Below are 16154 nucleotides of genomic sequence, written 5' to 3'. Positions count from 1 at the left end.
AGTCGTAACACGAACCAAAGAAATTATGATAACCCTCTCCCTTTCTTCTCTTTCAAGGGTGATGATTATGGCTATTTTATAAGCTCAGCGGCAATCTCCTGCCGTACGTGCCGGCACCACTTCAAAATGGCTGCTTCAAAATCGATCCACGCCTTTCGGTCGGTGCCGTACGCCACGGCCAGCGCGTCGACGGAGAGCACCACTTCGAAGCGCAGCTCGGCGGCCTTGACCCAGTAGCGGAGATTGTCGGCGCAGCGGTACGGCTTCTGCGTGTCCGTGTGAAACGAGGGGATGGCGCCGAAGCGGCGTTTTGACTTGTGGACAGCGGCGTTGTGCAGCGCGACGAGGCGCCGGCCGTCCTGCATGGCCGCGAGGAACGGCGTAGGAAGCGTCGCGGCGTCGGCTGCGGGCGTGTCCCAGGGCGGAAGACCGTGCGTGGCGTCGGCGGCGTTGGAGTCCATGGAGACGAGAAAGGCGCGCTCGCGGGCACGCTCGCGGCCAGACCAGTCGGCGTCGGCCATCCAGGCCCAACTGGCGCGCTCGGCGGATTCGGCTGCCTCGATGCGCTCCTCCTGCGCCAGGATGCCGAAGACGCTGTCGGTCCAAGCGAGCATGGTCCGAATGTCGTCGTCCTTCATGCCTCCTTTGAAGCCGCGAAGGGCCATTTGCTTCAGAACCTCCATGACGGCGAGTAGCTCGGAGCGGACCTGCTTCTCCGACTTGATCGAGTCGAGGCGGTCCGGCTGCTCGTGCGCCGTGTAGTACATCTTGGCAGCGCGAATGGCGAGGGTCACGACGTCGAGTATGTGCATACCCTGGAGCTCATACCAACCCTGAGAGTTCTCCTCGGGCATGTTGGGCAGCAGCGGCTCGTCGGGCGAGGCGAGGTAGGAACCGGCCTTTCTCGCCTCTGCCTCTTTGAGAGCCTTTTGGGCGTCACGGAGAGACGTTTCCAGCTCCGCTTTGAGTTCCTCTATCGTCGGCGGCCGTGGGATGGGCGTCTCTCTGTGATGATACGTGCTGACGGTCGGAGGTAGTATGCCTGATTCCGACTCGGTAAAGCTATCTTCGTCGCAATAGTCCTCATCGTTGTCCTTGAGGAGAGACTCGGTGATGGTGGTGGCGGCGAAGCCATGCGAGGCGAGGTCGGGGCTGCTACCCATGGAAGCGTACGAGGAGTCAAAGTCCGAGGCGGAAAGCCCGGAGCCGTCTGCGGAGCCGTCGAGGGCGGAGAGATCGAGTGTGACCTTGGGCTGCTTCTTGCGGGCGAGCTGCGCGCCCTTGCCGTCGAGCAAGCCGGTGCGAGCAAAGTAATACTGCAGATGCGCGATGCTGCCGAGGCTCATGACGCTCTCGCGGGAGCGGGCGCTGGCGGCAAAGTCGGTGGCCTGGGGCCGCATGTAACCCCGTCTGCGCGTCTTGGAGTCGGCCGAGTGTGTGGAGCGACGGGAGACGTGAGAGGCATCGGAGCGGCGGGAGTGGAAGGAGCCCGAGGAGTGGCGCGAAGTGTTGTTGAGGCCGCTGCCGAGTGAGTCCCGTGAGCTGTCCTCGGTGACGGAGCCGTGGGAGAGGGATGAGGCCGTGGAGACGCAGCGTGAGAGGTCGCGGTACGCTCCTAGAGCAGGCGTGGGGGGGAGATCCGGTGAGGGCGGGTGATTCTGAGTGGCAGCCATGGCGCGTGTTGGCCTCGTTGAGAGGCGATGGTCGGTTTGCAAAAAGAGAACAGAGATCGTGGGGCAACAGGCCGACGTGCAGGCAGCTAGAGGCAGCGAGCCGTGGCGATTAGCAAGCGATGCCAGTATCCGTATAGCTTGGTGTCGACGAGAAGTGGTGGCGCGCTATTAGTGAAAATGTGAAGCCAGTGTTGAATCGAAGAGGGCAGAGCCTGGAGTCGAGAGTCGAGAGATGGTGCCCTCTGCGAGACAACAAGGGGTTCGTGGTGGTGGCAGGTCAACGTCGCCAGATCAAGGAGCCAGGAGGTCCTTGTATATCACAGTACGGGGTCGATGTGTGGTCTGGGGCAGCCGTTACTGTCGGAGCGCCAATGGAAAACAATGGATCTTGTTGTCTCGAAGTACTGCAGAAAAGGCACGTGTACCGGGTTGGCCCAGCAGAGCAGACGGGACGAGGATTCAATGCCAGTAAGTTGTTTTAGCTCGTGAAACTCGGGAGAATATTTAGAGGACAGACAATTAATTGGGTGAGGCGACTGACTCCGAGGCAACGGATGGATGGATGGATGGATGGTGGCACGGTGGATCTCGAAATGAGAATGGGATGATGGGGGGAACTTTACAGTGGGTATTCACAGCTGCCTCTCGTCAATTCGAGCACCAATGTATGGCGTTTTGGTGGTCATTTGCTTGGAGATACAAAAGGTCCACGTTCACTGTAGCATGTCTACTTGGAGCACTGAAGCCTCTGTACGGAGTAGAACGAGCCCTGTAATACCGTGCACCTGGGATTTTTTTTTTAGGAATCCCCCCAAGCAGCCAGCTTGCCAGCTGGCCAGTTTGCTCCTCGTAATACCTGTCGTCCCGGGAAACCAAACGGAGTAGACCGTAGGTACCAATTCGTCGCAAGTAAATCCTCTTGGCAAATTCATCGGTCATCCCCATGCAGGCATGGCTGACCCAGCTCGAAATTGCGGTTGCAATTTTGCTGCCACGGGGGCAGCCCTGTGTCTCCTACCAATAGAATTTTCCTCGTGTGCTGCGCCAACGACCAGCCAGCGGTCCGTTAACATTTTTTTTTCTGAATAGGTACTTGCCAACAAAGCTTGCTGTCTGGATAATGTTTTAGAATTTCTGTGTCTATCTTTCCTCTCTTTTAAACTTTTGCTGCAACATGGCCTGTGCCACCAATCTGCGCTGGTGCCGTCAGTGTACCGCCCGGCCCGGCCCCAAAGCCCGCCAATAGCAAGCCTGTGCCTGAATTTGTGGCGCCGCCAAGTGGAGAGTACCCGTCAAAGGACTGAGCGGATGGGCGTGTGTAATAATTATATGAGTTCGGCCAGAAGTCAACCATTCAAGCAGCAGTCTGCAGCAGTCTATTTAAAAACTCGACTTTATACGGAGTAGTATATAAAAAATGGGATGACGACGCGCTGATAAAATAGCGATGACTCGACAGGCAATGCTGGCAACGATGCTGTATGCAATTGGGCCAGCCCACAATCCATGACTTATTAACGGTATCCTGTCTGTGTGCCTCTCTTTCCCTGGCCTGCTGGTTCATATCCTGGGGCAACCCGTGCTGTAATACCAGGCGCTCTGGAATGGAGGAGGGCCGTTCACGCCAACAACTGCGACATTTGCAGGAAATCAAATCATTAATCTCGGGTATCCAGAGAGACTGCAAGAATACGGAGTACAGCATGAATTTATTACCATCCCCGTCACTTCTTTGCGGTTTTGGTTCAGCTGCGGTGCCAAGGCCGAGCCTGCCGCAACGCCGGGGAAGAATCGCCTTCAAATTTGGACGCGGTTCCGCACGGTTACCGATTGCCAGCTCAAAAATCCTGCCATTAGTACAATGGAAATATGAAGACACAAAAAACGCACCCAAATCACGAGCAGCAGACTCTGAGAGGGCAAAGAATGCTAGTTGGGACGAAGAATCCCAGCTATGGCTCAGGTCTAGGGACTGCGGAAAGGCGTCACATCGGATGTTTCGAGACCAAGACTCGAAACAGAAATTGCAACGTCTAGAATCCTGTCGTCATCAGTGCCAACAAGTGGACGCACATCAATCACACTTTTGCGTTGGTTGATGAAGCGACTTACCAGATTTCCCAGATGAACGAACTTGCATATTGACCAGTCTCGAGGAAAGAAAGTTTCGAGGCAGAAGATTTTCATCAGCATCCGCGAATGGGATGCAGGCGGCGCCTTTCCCAAAAAAAAGTGTCTTCTCCGGCAAATCGCGCCGCCCTTGTTCAATAGGCACTGAAGTTCATGAGAACATGCTCTTTTGACGGCGTAAACATTGACTGGGAACTGATCACTCCTTGGAAGGAGCTCAAGGCCATGCATGACCCAAGATCTGTACCGTCTGACTGTTACGTCCTACCGGTATTTCCAAGGGTTCGACGTCACACTGATATATGTGGACTGGTTCAATATGACAATCAAGCTGTGGCTGACAAGACTCAACAGCACAGTCCTCGGCCACACCTAAGCGCTACACATATACCGACCCAGCTGCAAGAAGACGAAGCAAAACTGCCGATCCATGAAGCGTGTTACCAAAGAAGCTACTTGAGGCAACTATAAGCTGCTTCTCCAGCTAGAATAGATGATGGTTCAGAGCTCGAGCAACAGTTCAACTCCAAGCTTCGCACAAGACACGCCGGTGACGATAGTTCCAACAATTCTTGGTGAGATCATTACATAGCAGGTTTATCCACTCAATCTCTTTCCCGTCTTCCCAGCAGCCTGAGAGACGAACTTAAAGGCAAACCTTTGTTGAAGCACGTTTGACTTCGAAGTGAGTCTCAACGTGGCGGTTATATGAAATTGGGTGCACGCATAGAGGCGGACTCAAAGGCGTGAGTAAGCCTGACTATGGGCGATGCCTAAATAGTAACGCGTCCGAGAAATTAGAGCTGTTTGTTTCTGATAAAGACCCTGAAAGAGTTCCACACCCTTCAGATGCATCTGGCGAATATCCTTGCGGGGTCGCTCAGCATTTCCGATTATGCCATCTTAGGCAGAGAGGCGGTGCTCGCGGCCGGGTACAGTCATGGCTTGCGTGGCCCATCTAGGCAGCGAAAGCACAACCAGCTTTGGGCTCTTCCTAGCATCTATGTAGAGCGCTAGGTCGAAGCAGATAACGAGGATGTTTCTGGATATCAATGACGTCGAGAGCTTGTTGCGAATGTCGACGAGGCCTACCCACCGGCGTGCTTTCTCGAGGTCATGGGTCGAAAAATCTACGGAGGTTTGTTTCTTTACGACACTGGCGCGGGAAAGCGCGCATAGTTCTGTCTCTTGTTCTTGTTTCCTTTCTGCTCGTTTGTTTAAGGCTTTTAAAGGAGGCGAATCACATGCGTGGAGGACTCGAGCGGGATTGTAGGCTGTTCTATGTTGAAATTGACCAGAGATCTTTCGGTGAAGCGACACGAGGACCTGCTAGGCAGCCCGACACGCCGTGGCATAACCGGCCAGCCATGGTTTTCGCGATGGAGGACAGATCCGCGACCTATAATACCCGGAGCATGGCTGGAGAGTCGACTGCGAGGAGCAGGACGTAGGACAGGCCACCGACCTCCTGGACGCGAAGGGTGGCGGAAGCGTACAAGTTGGCGCACGGGCAGACGCAGGAGCGGGAGCTGCGAGAGGTGTGATACTGGGCACGGTGTGATGCCGGACACGATGCTGGCAATAAAGTGTGCCCGATGTGATGTGATGTAGTTGGTGCAGAGGAGATGAGAAACATGATTGTGTGCCTGAGGACTGCAACTATGCAGGCCTGTAAAATACATGCTGGTCAACGGAGCGCCCGTGAGAGGAGAGGCGCCGAAATATTTTAATTACATGCAGCTAGAATGGGGGCCGAGAGATTACTCGTAGTCCAGGGTCGGAGTCTGCACCAAGGCAAGGGGAAAAAGGAATGTTTAAAAAAAGGAATCCAAACTCGGTTCCCTGTTTATTCAATTACCAGTAATAACTACGGATTAGCAAGCCATCTTGACAGTGGAGCGCCACAGCAGATCCGAGGGTTGCAACGGTGGCTGATATTACTGGACAAACAGACGGAACAAACGAGCGGCGTTTGCATATTGCCAGCTGCCCCTAGTTCTGCTTTAATTCTAACTTTTTTTCTCTTTTCTGTTCGGATTTATCTCCCAACGACGTGCCTATTGAGTCTTGATTTCTCTTCTTCCTTGTTCTTTATTACCACATGATATACACTCCTCCCTCTTTTCTTCTCCTTCATTTGCTATCTTATCGCCTCCTTGCTCTTCTTCTTCCCCGCGTCAAACGGCGAATCCGACCCGAGAACGCCACCCCTATTCGCCCGCCCGTTTGCCCACGCAACGTCGACAAACGCCGATAAAACTGGTTTTAATGTCCAGGAGGACGGCACTCGGGATTCATTTTATGTCGACCAAGTCATATACGTGACAAGAGAGAGCTACGAAACGAAGAATTCGAATACAATACCCAACCAAGAAAGTCCATTTCTACAACGAACGTCCAGCAAAACGAACTGCAGATCGGGCAGCTAGACAGGCGTTGGAGCGACTCCATCGACGTGCAGGCGGGATTGTGCATGCGAGCCAAAAGGGACAGCTTGGACAGCTCAAGTACCTCAAGGAGCAGACGGGGGAGCTCCAGGGTCCACTGTCTACAGGGCTCTCCAGGGGTAGCTCGGCGGGTAGTCCCATCTTCAGCCACGCTAGCAAGCTAGGTACCTCGCAGGTACCCCCGGTCGAGCACCAGTTTGATCTCGTCAGGTACCTACCCGCGATCGTTGGGATGCTACTTCACATGCACTGAGCAACAAGTCAATTCTTCAACCCAGCTTACATTGCAAAAGCCTACCAACCTCGTCAAAACACCACGACTCGAAAATTCTGTCTTTGATACAATCTGCTCTTGTTTTCTGGGCCAGGATTCAAGAGCGAGAAGAAAGCCTCTGCCCCTCCACACTCATTTCACGGCTTCTTCCCCGCGCCCGCTACCTCCCGACTTATCAGTAGGTACCCAGGACAAGGGCGAAATTAGTTACACCATTTGCAGCCAACCTCCCTACCTACCTCATACCTAGGTATGACTGCCCCAGAGCAGACGACTGTTGGGCCTCGCAGCGCCTCTCCCAACACCGCGACGCCCCGACTAACGCTCCCTCCAAGGGTGCACACCGTTCCCAAGCCGCTCCCCTCGGACCAGTCACCCCCTCATCCTCATTCTCATCCTCATCCTCACATTCGCATTCAGCGCCCTTACACCCGCCTGGACCTGCGCGGTCACCATGACAGCGATGCTCACGATCTGAGCAACAGCTCTCTTGGCTTCGCCGACATCTGCACCGTCGATATCTCCAGTCTGCCCTGTCCGCCCTCTCTCTCGACCAGCTGGTCCAGTTCATCCATCGCCGACGACTCCACATTCGCGTCGACAGTTACCAGAGCGCACACCGTCTCCACCAGCAGCAGCCCAAGCCAGCCACCTACATCGACCGCCTGCAGCCGCTCCAGCAGCCAAACCCGCCACGACGCGCTCCACGGCGACAACACGTCAACCCCAAGTCCAACCCCAGTCCCAGCTGCCGCCACTGTCACCATTCGCCCAGAACGTCCCGCCAGTCCTGCGCAACCTATCGATTCTGTCGGTTCTGCTAGCCCTGCGGAAGCTGTCCGTCCTGCCAGCTCTGCTAGCGCCGCCAGCGCCGTCGTGGGTCAACTAACTGCCGCTCCCGCTGCTTCTGCTGGAACGACCACAACCACCTCTCACGCAGCGACTCCCGTCTCCAGGCCGCCTTCCGCTACTCCTTCCACCGCTTCCTCAGCCGCTCCCTCCTTTCGCAAACCCGCCCCCGGCCTGGCTGCCCGCCTCAAAGCCTTGGGCTTCGGCGCCGTCAAAAGGTCTTCTCCCATTCCCCCACCGCCCATCGAGCTCGTCGGTCGTCTCGACGAGCAGCAGCTACGCCAACTCGACGAAAAGCACCTCGCCGGCTCCATCACTTCCGTCATTTCAAGGAGAGGTCGCCCCTGGAGAGGCGCCGGCGCCTCTTCTACGCTCAAGTTGTCCGTCAGCCAACCCAACCTGCGACCTGCTTTGGCCATACCCGATCAGTCCCCGCGTCTGCCCGAGTTCGACCCTCCGGACCCTCTCGAGATGGACACCCAAAAGTACCGCTTGCCTGACCACACCAATGGTAATGGCACCAAGGTCACTCTTGAGACTCGCCGCGAGCATCTCCAACGACAAGCTTCGATCCCCTCGCCCACCCTGCCCGCAACACCCGCAACGCCCCCGCCTCCTCCCCCCAAAAACTCACCACCACTGCCGACTACACCTCCAGCCACCCTTGGCCAATCCGACTATGTCGCCGGTCTGAGCTCTTATTTTACACCCACTCGCAATCGTCCCGGCTCCATATACACCCTCTCGCGAGCGTCTTTTGCCAACCAGCTCGCCCAGCTCACCTCGCTACAGCTTCCCGACGCAGGCTCGCTCTCGAGCAAAGTCTCTGCCATACCTACTGCCGCTGCAGCTACCACTGCTCTCATTAATGCCGCCCACCAGATTAGAAGCTGGATCTCTAAGGCCCAAGAGGTCATTGGAGGCCTTGACAGCGAAGATGATGTCGAGTGGGCGGCGGCCGGCGGCCGCGAAGGCCTTAGTGATGTTGAGAGCGCCATTGTTCGGTTCGAGGACCTCATCAACGCGTATGTCTCGGCGATTGAGGAGCTTCAGCAACGCGATGATTCATCTCAAGTCCCCAAGCAAGATACCCACCAAGCTGTATCTCAAATGGAAATTATTCTAGATGAGTGGTCCAAGATCAAGTCCACCCTTCACAATGTCCGCGGCCAGGTCGAGATTGCCATGGAATGGGAGGAACTCTGGAACAATGTGCTGGGGGATATTCAAAGTGAAATGGACGAGCTGAGCCGTCTGGTCTTCGAGATGGAGGAGCGCCGTCACAGGACCATCGCCGCCAGCGCGGGCGGTGACAACATTGATATTGGAGACCTAGAAACCATTGTCGAAGATGGTCCGACCACAGTACCATACGCGACATCGCCCGGTCGCTTGCCCATCTCTACAGCCCTTCTGAGCCCCAGCTCTCCGAGCACTGCCAATGTCGTCAGTCCCGGCTTATCCCAAGATGACTCTCGCTTACTCGCTTTGTTTGCACGCATGCAGCCTTTGCGAGCCTCGCTCGACTTTTTACCCATGCGTCTATCCGACTTTCAAACAAAAGCGAAACCTATTTTTCCTACTGCCTATGACGAGCTCAACATGAGACAAACTGGCCTCAACAACAGCTATCGAAAGCTAGAAAAGGACGCCGAGTCGCTGCGCAAGGAACTCGGCGAGGACAGATGGGTCATCGTCTTTCGTGGTGCCGGTCGTCAGGCGCAAAAGATGCACCAATCCGTCGAGCGGTCTCTCATCAAGCTTCGTGAAGGCGTTGACGCGAGGCTGCACCTCGTCAACCCCCCAGTCATGACCAAGAAGATAGAGAGTTACGAAGCCAAGAAGGTGCACTATGGCCCCGCCATTGAGCGTGTGCTCTCCATCATCGATCGCGGCGTCAAAGACCGCCTGACAGTCAATGGTGAAATCTTGCGTCTGCATCACGATTTGCAGACTCGCTGGTCAAGACTAAAACGAAACATGACGGAAACGGATGGTGTCGTGGAGGCGATTGTAGCCGACAACAGGAGCAAGCAGCTACGCGACTCTGTCTCCAGCCTCTTGTCCAACGATCGATCGACTGTTGGCAGCGGCCATGAAACGCCTGGGAGCTCCCCGCCCTCGTCTGTCATTATGACTAGCCTAGGCTTCGACCCGCATACTCCGGTAGCCGGCAAACCCACAACTCGCTCACCAAACCATCTCGCAGCATGTAACCGCAGGTCCTCGTCGCTCCCAGAGCCGGCCTCGGCATTCTCAAGGCGACAGGCAGCAAGACTGTCCACCATTCCAAGCTCTTCTGCAGGCACGCCTGTCCGAGGCAGCACAATTCCTCGGCCCGCTCATAATCTAGATAATCGCCCACGTTGGAACACATCAACAAAAACACATGACTTGGATGTTGGCCACAGGTACGGCCAGATCCCACATTCGCAGTCACACCATGCTACACCGACCGCGCTCGCGACCCCTAATCGGCACTCATATTCGGCAGCATCACCCACGAGCACCGGCTCAAAACTGCCTACCATGCGCGGCATGTTTCACCGCGCCACCTCGGAATCGCCCCAGGTGGAACAATCGCCTTCTAGGACTAGCCATTCGCGGCTGGGGCTCCGAGAGCGTCTCGCGTCGCCGGGTCCTTATGCCCAGCAGTCGCTCGCCAAGAAGTCGTCCATGACGGCCATGGGCAACCGCCGCACTTCTCTTCAGCCCCCACGTGCTGGTCACGCCGCCGAAGAAGACCGCAGCCGGCCGGCGAGCTCACTGGCCTTGCACCGCGAAGGCCTCTTGCCTAGAATGCCAGGTCGATCCAGCCCCATGCTGTCTCGCAGAAAGGATACGGTAGACTCCAAGCCTCGCTGGAGATTTTAACGAGAGACAAAAAGAAGACTACAATTCGACTCGACTAACAATGTCTGGCTGAGAGAAAAGTAGAGATGAACTTGGAGGATGGTTTCTCTTTACGCCTTGTCCATCAACTATATGTACCTTTTTGGTGCCGGCTATTTGCGTTTTCTTGCATCGTTTGTAGCAAGCAGGGTTGGTTTTTCTTTCCTCATCAAAACAAAAAGAAAGGTTCAGCTTGCTCTTGGGGGCCTTTCTTTGTCCTTCTTGTCTTGGGATTTTTCTTGTTTTCATTATAGATACACATGCGCTCACACAACTGGCAATGATATCCTAGCGGCGGAGTTTTCAACGGAATTCGCTTTTTTTTTCACCTCTTCTTGCCTCAATGGCACCTGTTTTTTCCTCCCTGGTCATTGCTCTCGTTTAATCTAATCAGACACCTTTTTTTGCCTCTTTTCGCATCTCGTTTACTTCTTTTTTTTTTTCCTTGCTGTCATTGTTTTTCGTTTCGCCAAAAGTGTGCTTCATGAGCGATGCAAGCTTCTCTGTATCAACACATGTCTCCCTATTGCTGTTCTTGTGTGCATTTACGGTTGTAAGCTACGGATCAAGATTTTGATCAAGATTTTGAATCGAATTTTCTACATGGCATGTGATTCCTTACCTCGACAAAAGAGGTTTCTGTGATGACTTCTTTCTTCTTAGATGCAACGTACTAATTGTGTAATAATGGTTTCGAGCCGAAGCATCGAGACAGTGAGCCGCCAAAGCAAAGAAAAACTCCAATATACCATGCATCATGATGAATCCCCTGCCGCCGCACGCAAAAGACCCACGTAAAAGCCTCTTCACATTGTCCTGCCTCGTTTCATAGCGGCATCAGACCGATGCCTCCACCGGGCTTCTTTACGATCTTACCATCCCTCTTAGACCCCGATGGTCGCGACGCACCTCCCCCTCCAAAGCCAGAACCGGCAGCGTTCGAAGAGCCGCCGCTAGCTTTGCGATTATAACCGCTATTGCGCTTCTTCGTGCCAAATCCCTTGCGCTTGACAGACTTGCCGCGGGCATTACCACCACCACCTCGCCCGTACGGCTTGGACGTGGTTTGGCTCCGTGGCATAGGGTCAGCAATTTGATTTGCTTCTTCGAGGCGGGCATGAAAAGCGGAAACTTCGGGCCTTGCCCGCGACGTCGGAGCAAAAAAGTGTGACGTTTCACCGGCGCTGGCCTCTGCATCCTCATCCTCGAACTCGATATCCGAGCTAATGAGGTCGACAATATCCTCCCGACTCTGGTTCCCATCGCCCGTCACTTCGACATACATCTCATGATGTTTGCGTAGAAGCGGAAGCAGCTTCGGGCCATGTTCTCGAACCTTGTCGCCGTCGATTCCAGGAATACGGCCCATGCGCTCAATACTCGTCGTCCAGTTGATGGCCATTTCTTGAAAGTGCTTCTCGCTGAAAAGAGGTCGCCGAAGCTCCTTCTTGTTGCGGATGTGTTCCTCGATTTTGCGTGCTCCTTGCACAAAGCCAGCAACGATGTCCTGGTGCAGCTCAGAGAGATCTTCCAGGCGCTTCTTGGAGTGTATAGGAGGGCCAAATGGCTTCACGACCTTTGCCTTGGGAGCGGGCTGCTTTTGGTTCTGCATACTGATCGGTCTGGCTGGACGATGGCTGGGCAATTCGGCAAATGCATCACCCTCATTCTCATCATCTTCCTCCTCATCCTCATCCGAGATGACGAAACCATCGTTGGCATATCCGTGCGAAGTCGTTGGATACTCCTCGTCATCGCTATCAGGCAGCCGGGCACGGGCGCGGCGCTTACCAACTGGCGAAGACACATACGTTGATTGCAAGTTGAGCGTTTCTTGACCTTTTTGCTTGGTCTTTTTGGATGGTGCCTTTTTTCTAGCCCCTGCTTCGGGAGCTTGATCCACCTGCACCGTCAACATCAACTTTCGTTGGCCACTCAGGAACATGTTGGCTTCGGGCCCAAGTGCCAGATACTGGATAGCCGCACCATAGTTGCCAATTTGGTTATCTTCGACGAAAGCCTTCGCCGCCAAGAGTCTGTCGATAACACGGACGATCTGGTGCTTCATAAGTCCCCGACAGTCACCATGGTATTCGCCAGAAAGAGCTTCTTCGTGTGAAGGATACTTTCTGCCTAGTAGAATGTCCGCGCACTGAGGGGCGGTCAACTTGTTTTGAAGCTGAACGACTTGAATGGCGGATCGAGCGCAATCTGAAAGATCTTTTTGCTCAAACACTTTACCTGATTGGCAGTTGTCACAGTTCTTTCGACATTGCGCTGCAGAGAACTCTTCTCCAAAGTAACGCAAGACTTCGGTTCGGCGACAGTCCCACTCATTGTCACAGAATGCGGCGACTTGGTTGAGCATCTGCATCTGCCTCTCTTTTTGCTCTGCGTTGCCTTCACCATCCGTGATCATCTTCCTGAGAACCGCTATGTCTCTTCGAGCATAGAGAAGAATGCAATCTGATGGTTTGCCGTCCCTTCCAGCACGGCCAGTCTCCTGGTAATATCCTTCCAAGCTTTTTGGCAGTCCATGGTGAATGACAAATCGCACATCGGGCTTGTCAATACCCATTCCAAAAGCAATAGTAGCAACGACCACTTTGACAGCGCCCTGTTGCCACCGGGTCTGCACACTGACCTTATCGGGGGCTGTCATACCAGCATGGTAGTGCTGGGCAGAGATACGCTGCTTTCTGAGCTTCTCGGCGAGCTTTTCTGTTCCGGCACGGGATAGTGCATAGACAATGCCGGTCAAGCCAGCGTATTTCGAGTGAATTAGCTCGGCAATGGTTTCAACCGCGCTGACGGGCGAGCCCTTGGATCGGACTTCATAATAGAGATTTGGTCTGTTGAAGCTTTGCGAAAAAATCTTACAGGTATTCATACCGAGATTATGCCTGATGTCTAAGATGACGTTTTGCGTGGCCGTGGCCGTCAATGCCATGACAGGCACGTTGGGGAATTTCCTGCGTGCCTGGCCCAAATTTTTATAGTCCGGGCGAAAATCGTGACCCCATTGGCTAACGCAATGTGCTTCGTCAATCACGAGCCTGGCAAACTTGCCGTTTTGATACAGGCGTTGGAGCGCATTGTTGAAAGCCATGTTTTTGCTGATCATTTCTGGCGTGATGTACAGCAGCTCAATGAAGTGCTCTGGACTGCGTTCCCCGAAAGTGCTCATGACTTGCCGTTTGTACTCTGTAGAGCACTCTCCGTTGAACGCAACAGCTTGGATACCAAGTGCTTTCATGTGGTCGACCTGATCTTGCATCAGACTGAGAAGCGGGGAAACGACGATCGTGACACCGCGAGTTTTGCCCGTCCTAACTACCGCAGGAAGCTGGTAGCAGAGTGATTTGCCACCGCCAGTAGGCATGAGAACAAATGCGTCCTGGCCCGACAGGGTTGCATTGATAGCTTCCAGCTGATTCTGTCTGAACCCTTTCATGCGAAAACGATCTTTCAGCATTCTTTGCACTTCTGGAGACCAGGGAAACTTCATCAAGTGTGGTGGGATGGCCAGCTGTGGCTGTGAAGAGACTGTAGGTTTTCGAGATGCAGAGCAGGGTTTGGGCACGGGGGCAGCATTTCCAGACGTTTCGGAGAAGACCCTGCGGCTCCTCGGAGACTGCTCTTTGCCAGATTGCTGGCTTTCGTAGTCTTGTGCAAACGCTAGCATATCTGCATCGTCGCTAAATTCGCTAAATTCATCTCTCTCTCGCTGTGGTATGCTGTGGGCCACACTTCTCGAGCCTTTCTTGGCAGATCGGGGAGGCGGAAGCATATCGCCATCATCAAACTCAGACATCAGCTCGTCCTCGAATGTATCAGCTCCTACTATCGGTGGCGGTCGTGTGTTAGTAGTAGGCTGCAGTTTTTGACTCGCAGGAGCCCTAGGGAATGGTGCATCAGCTCTTTGCTTTACGCCTGGGCCAGCCGTAAAGTTGCTACCATTACTAGGATAATGATGCAAGAAATTGGAACTTGAAATCTCTCCTAACTGTGTTTGGTGAACAACCTGCGTTCCATGCATCATTTCAGGTTGAGGGTCCAAACTGGGCTGTGACATGTTGACTGACACCCCCACTGCATTTTGAGTTCCGAACACAATCTTGTCTGATTGAGAAGTGCCTTGCCCGGCTGCTGGCGCGTTGAGACAATCTGCTTCTTCAACGCCAGCACTGGTGAGCTCTTGCATCAGCTCTTTTTCCTTTTGCTCCACTGTGTCTGTGATTTCATCGAGTTTGGCCTCGTCTAATTCGGTCTCGATTCCTTCGTCATATGCTTTGGCGACTTGGGCGGCGAGAGCTTCGCGTTGCTCGCACAGTTCAATATACGAGTGAAACGATATAGCAAGGGTATCGAGAGACTTCTTTTGCTGCAGCAATCGTTCCTTTTCTGATTTGATAGCGTCACGCTGTTCCTTTGTACATCGCGCATCTATCGCCTGTCTAAATTCGCGTGCGTTTTGCTGAATAAGGATATCGAGCTGCAGCAACTTCTTGTCCAGAATTTTGGGATTTTGCGACAAGTAGGACAAAATACGTGGAGCCTGGCTAGAGTGTGCATCGTTCTGGGGAGGCAGCATGATGACATCGTCCGTGGATGTATCAAACGAGCCAGTTGTTTCGAGTTGTGGCTGTGGCAATCCTGCTATTGTTTGACTAGCTTGAGCTTGAAGTACTCGTGTTTGTCGGCTCTCCTGGGAGGTAATTGCGAGTTTGGAGGACGGTGGCGTCACGAACTCATCATCTGAGTCTGGAATGAAGTGTTCAACTGTTGTATGGGGTAGAGCCGTGCTGTCGGCAGGTGGAACAAGGGCCAGGGATGCTGCTGCATTACTCGTGTATCCGTTCTTCTGTGTGCTGTTCCGCAGCTGTGAAGATTGAAATGTTTCATTAGGAGGTTGAGAAAGCTCATGCTGGGACCGTTTCGCAGCTACAGCTCGGCTTGGGGATGAAAAGTCGTCGGGAACACTGCTAATGGATTCAAGCCTCGCTTTTCGTCCCGGAGGTGTCGTTGCATCTCTATCTCGTTTCTGGTGGCGCTTGATGCTGCTTGAGCCGTTCTTTCGCGAGGAAGCCTTTTTGGCTGGTGTCGACATTGGAGGCTCGGTGCCGAGCATTTTATATACGTCTGAGAATTGGTCCTCAAAATCCGCTTCAAAACTAGTGATATCACTGCTTTTTCTCTTCTTGCCACTTCTTGGTTGCGATGACGAAGTGCTCTTGTCACCAGACGATTGCACCGGGACCTCCTTGACAAACTCCAGTGATTCGACGGTATGTATTGTGTCCGTCGTCAAATCCATACATTCGAGGTCATCAGCATCGAGATATGTAAGGTCCAGTCCGATGCTCGAAGCTGGCTGCGGATATGCGGCTTTCGGCTTGCTAGAGGAACACTTGCTGTGGTCTTCTCGCGGGTTCGAGGGCAGCTCTCCCCGGCTCGAGCTCGACGTGACATCGTGAATCGTTGAAGCGGAAGATTTCGGGGTCGTTATTTCGGATCGCTGAAACACGAGTGATGGTTTCTGGGACTTTGTTGTCGAAGTCAAGCGGCCCATGTTGTCCTGGGACAGCCGGGCCAAGTCGCGAAGTGATGGTTCCTGGCTGGTCCTCTCGTGGAGGCCATTCACTGCGAGACTTGGCGATAATTGGGGCTTTTGAGATGCTTGCTGGTTCTCCTGACGCCTTGAGACCCGCAAGTTGGTGCTCGGTGGCGGGATTGAGTCTGAAATGTCTGAGGCACTCAGGTACTGTCCAGTGGGCGTAGGAAGGTCGTAATGTTGGGGTATCGAAAGGGAGATGTTGTTGAGCAGCCAGGTCAGATGATCGGCAAGGTTGTTGCGCGTCATGAATCCGGCATAGACGAGGCATATAG

The 16154-nt window shown here is 53.9% G+C and overlaps 3 protein-coding genes across 3 annotated transcripts; 1 reads left to right on the top strand and 2 right to left on the bottom strand.

Annotated features, from left to right (window-relative positions):
* Positions 1–71: 71 nt before the first annotated feature.
* BBA_07973 (uncharacterized protein) lies at positions 72–1673 on the bottom strand (the record flags this gene model as incomplete). The annotated part of the gene is made up of 1 exon (XM_008603070.1): positions 72–1673. One exon carries the CDS (start codon positions 1671–1673, stop codon positions 72–74), a length of 1602 nt encoding a protein of 533 aa, XP_008601292.1.
* A 5103-nt stretch (positions 1674–6776) lies between these two features.
* On the top strand, positions 6777–10247 carry BBA_07972 (uncharacterized protein; the record flags this gene model as incomplete). Its single annotated transcript, XM_008603069.1, has 1 exon — positions 6777–10247. One exon carries the CDS (start codon positions 6777–6779, stop codon positions 10245–10247), a length of 3471 nt encoding a protein of 1156 aa, XP_008601291.1.
* An 844-nt stretch (positions 10248–11091) lies between these two features.
* BBA_07971 (RecQ family ATP-dependent DNA helicase) lies at positions 11092–16128 on the bottom strand (the record flags this gene model as incomplete). The annotated part of the gene is made up of 1 exon (XM_008603068.1): positions 11092–16128. The coding sequence occupies one exon, from the start codon at positions 16126–16128 to the stop codon at positions 11092–11094; it is 5037 nt and encodes a 1678-aa protein (XP_008601290.1).
* Between the last annotated feature and the right edge of the window lie 26 nt (positions 16129–16154).

The sequence above is a fragment of the Beauveria bassiana genome (assembly GCF_000280675.1).
Source record: "Beauveria bassiana ARSEF 2860 unplaced genomic scaffold BBA_S00029, whole genome shotgun sequence".
NCBI lineage: Eukaryota > Fungi > Ascomycota > Sordariomycetes > Hypocreales > Cordycipitaceae > Beauveria > Beauveria bassiana.
Note: the sequence above shows the minus strand (reverse complement) of the source record. Positions and strands in the feature narration are given on the sequence as shown.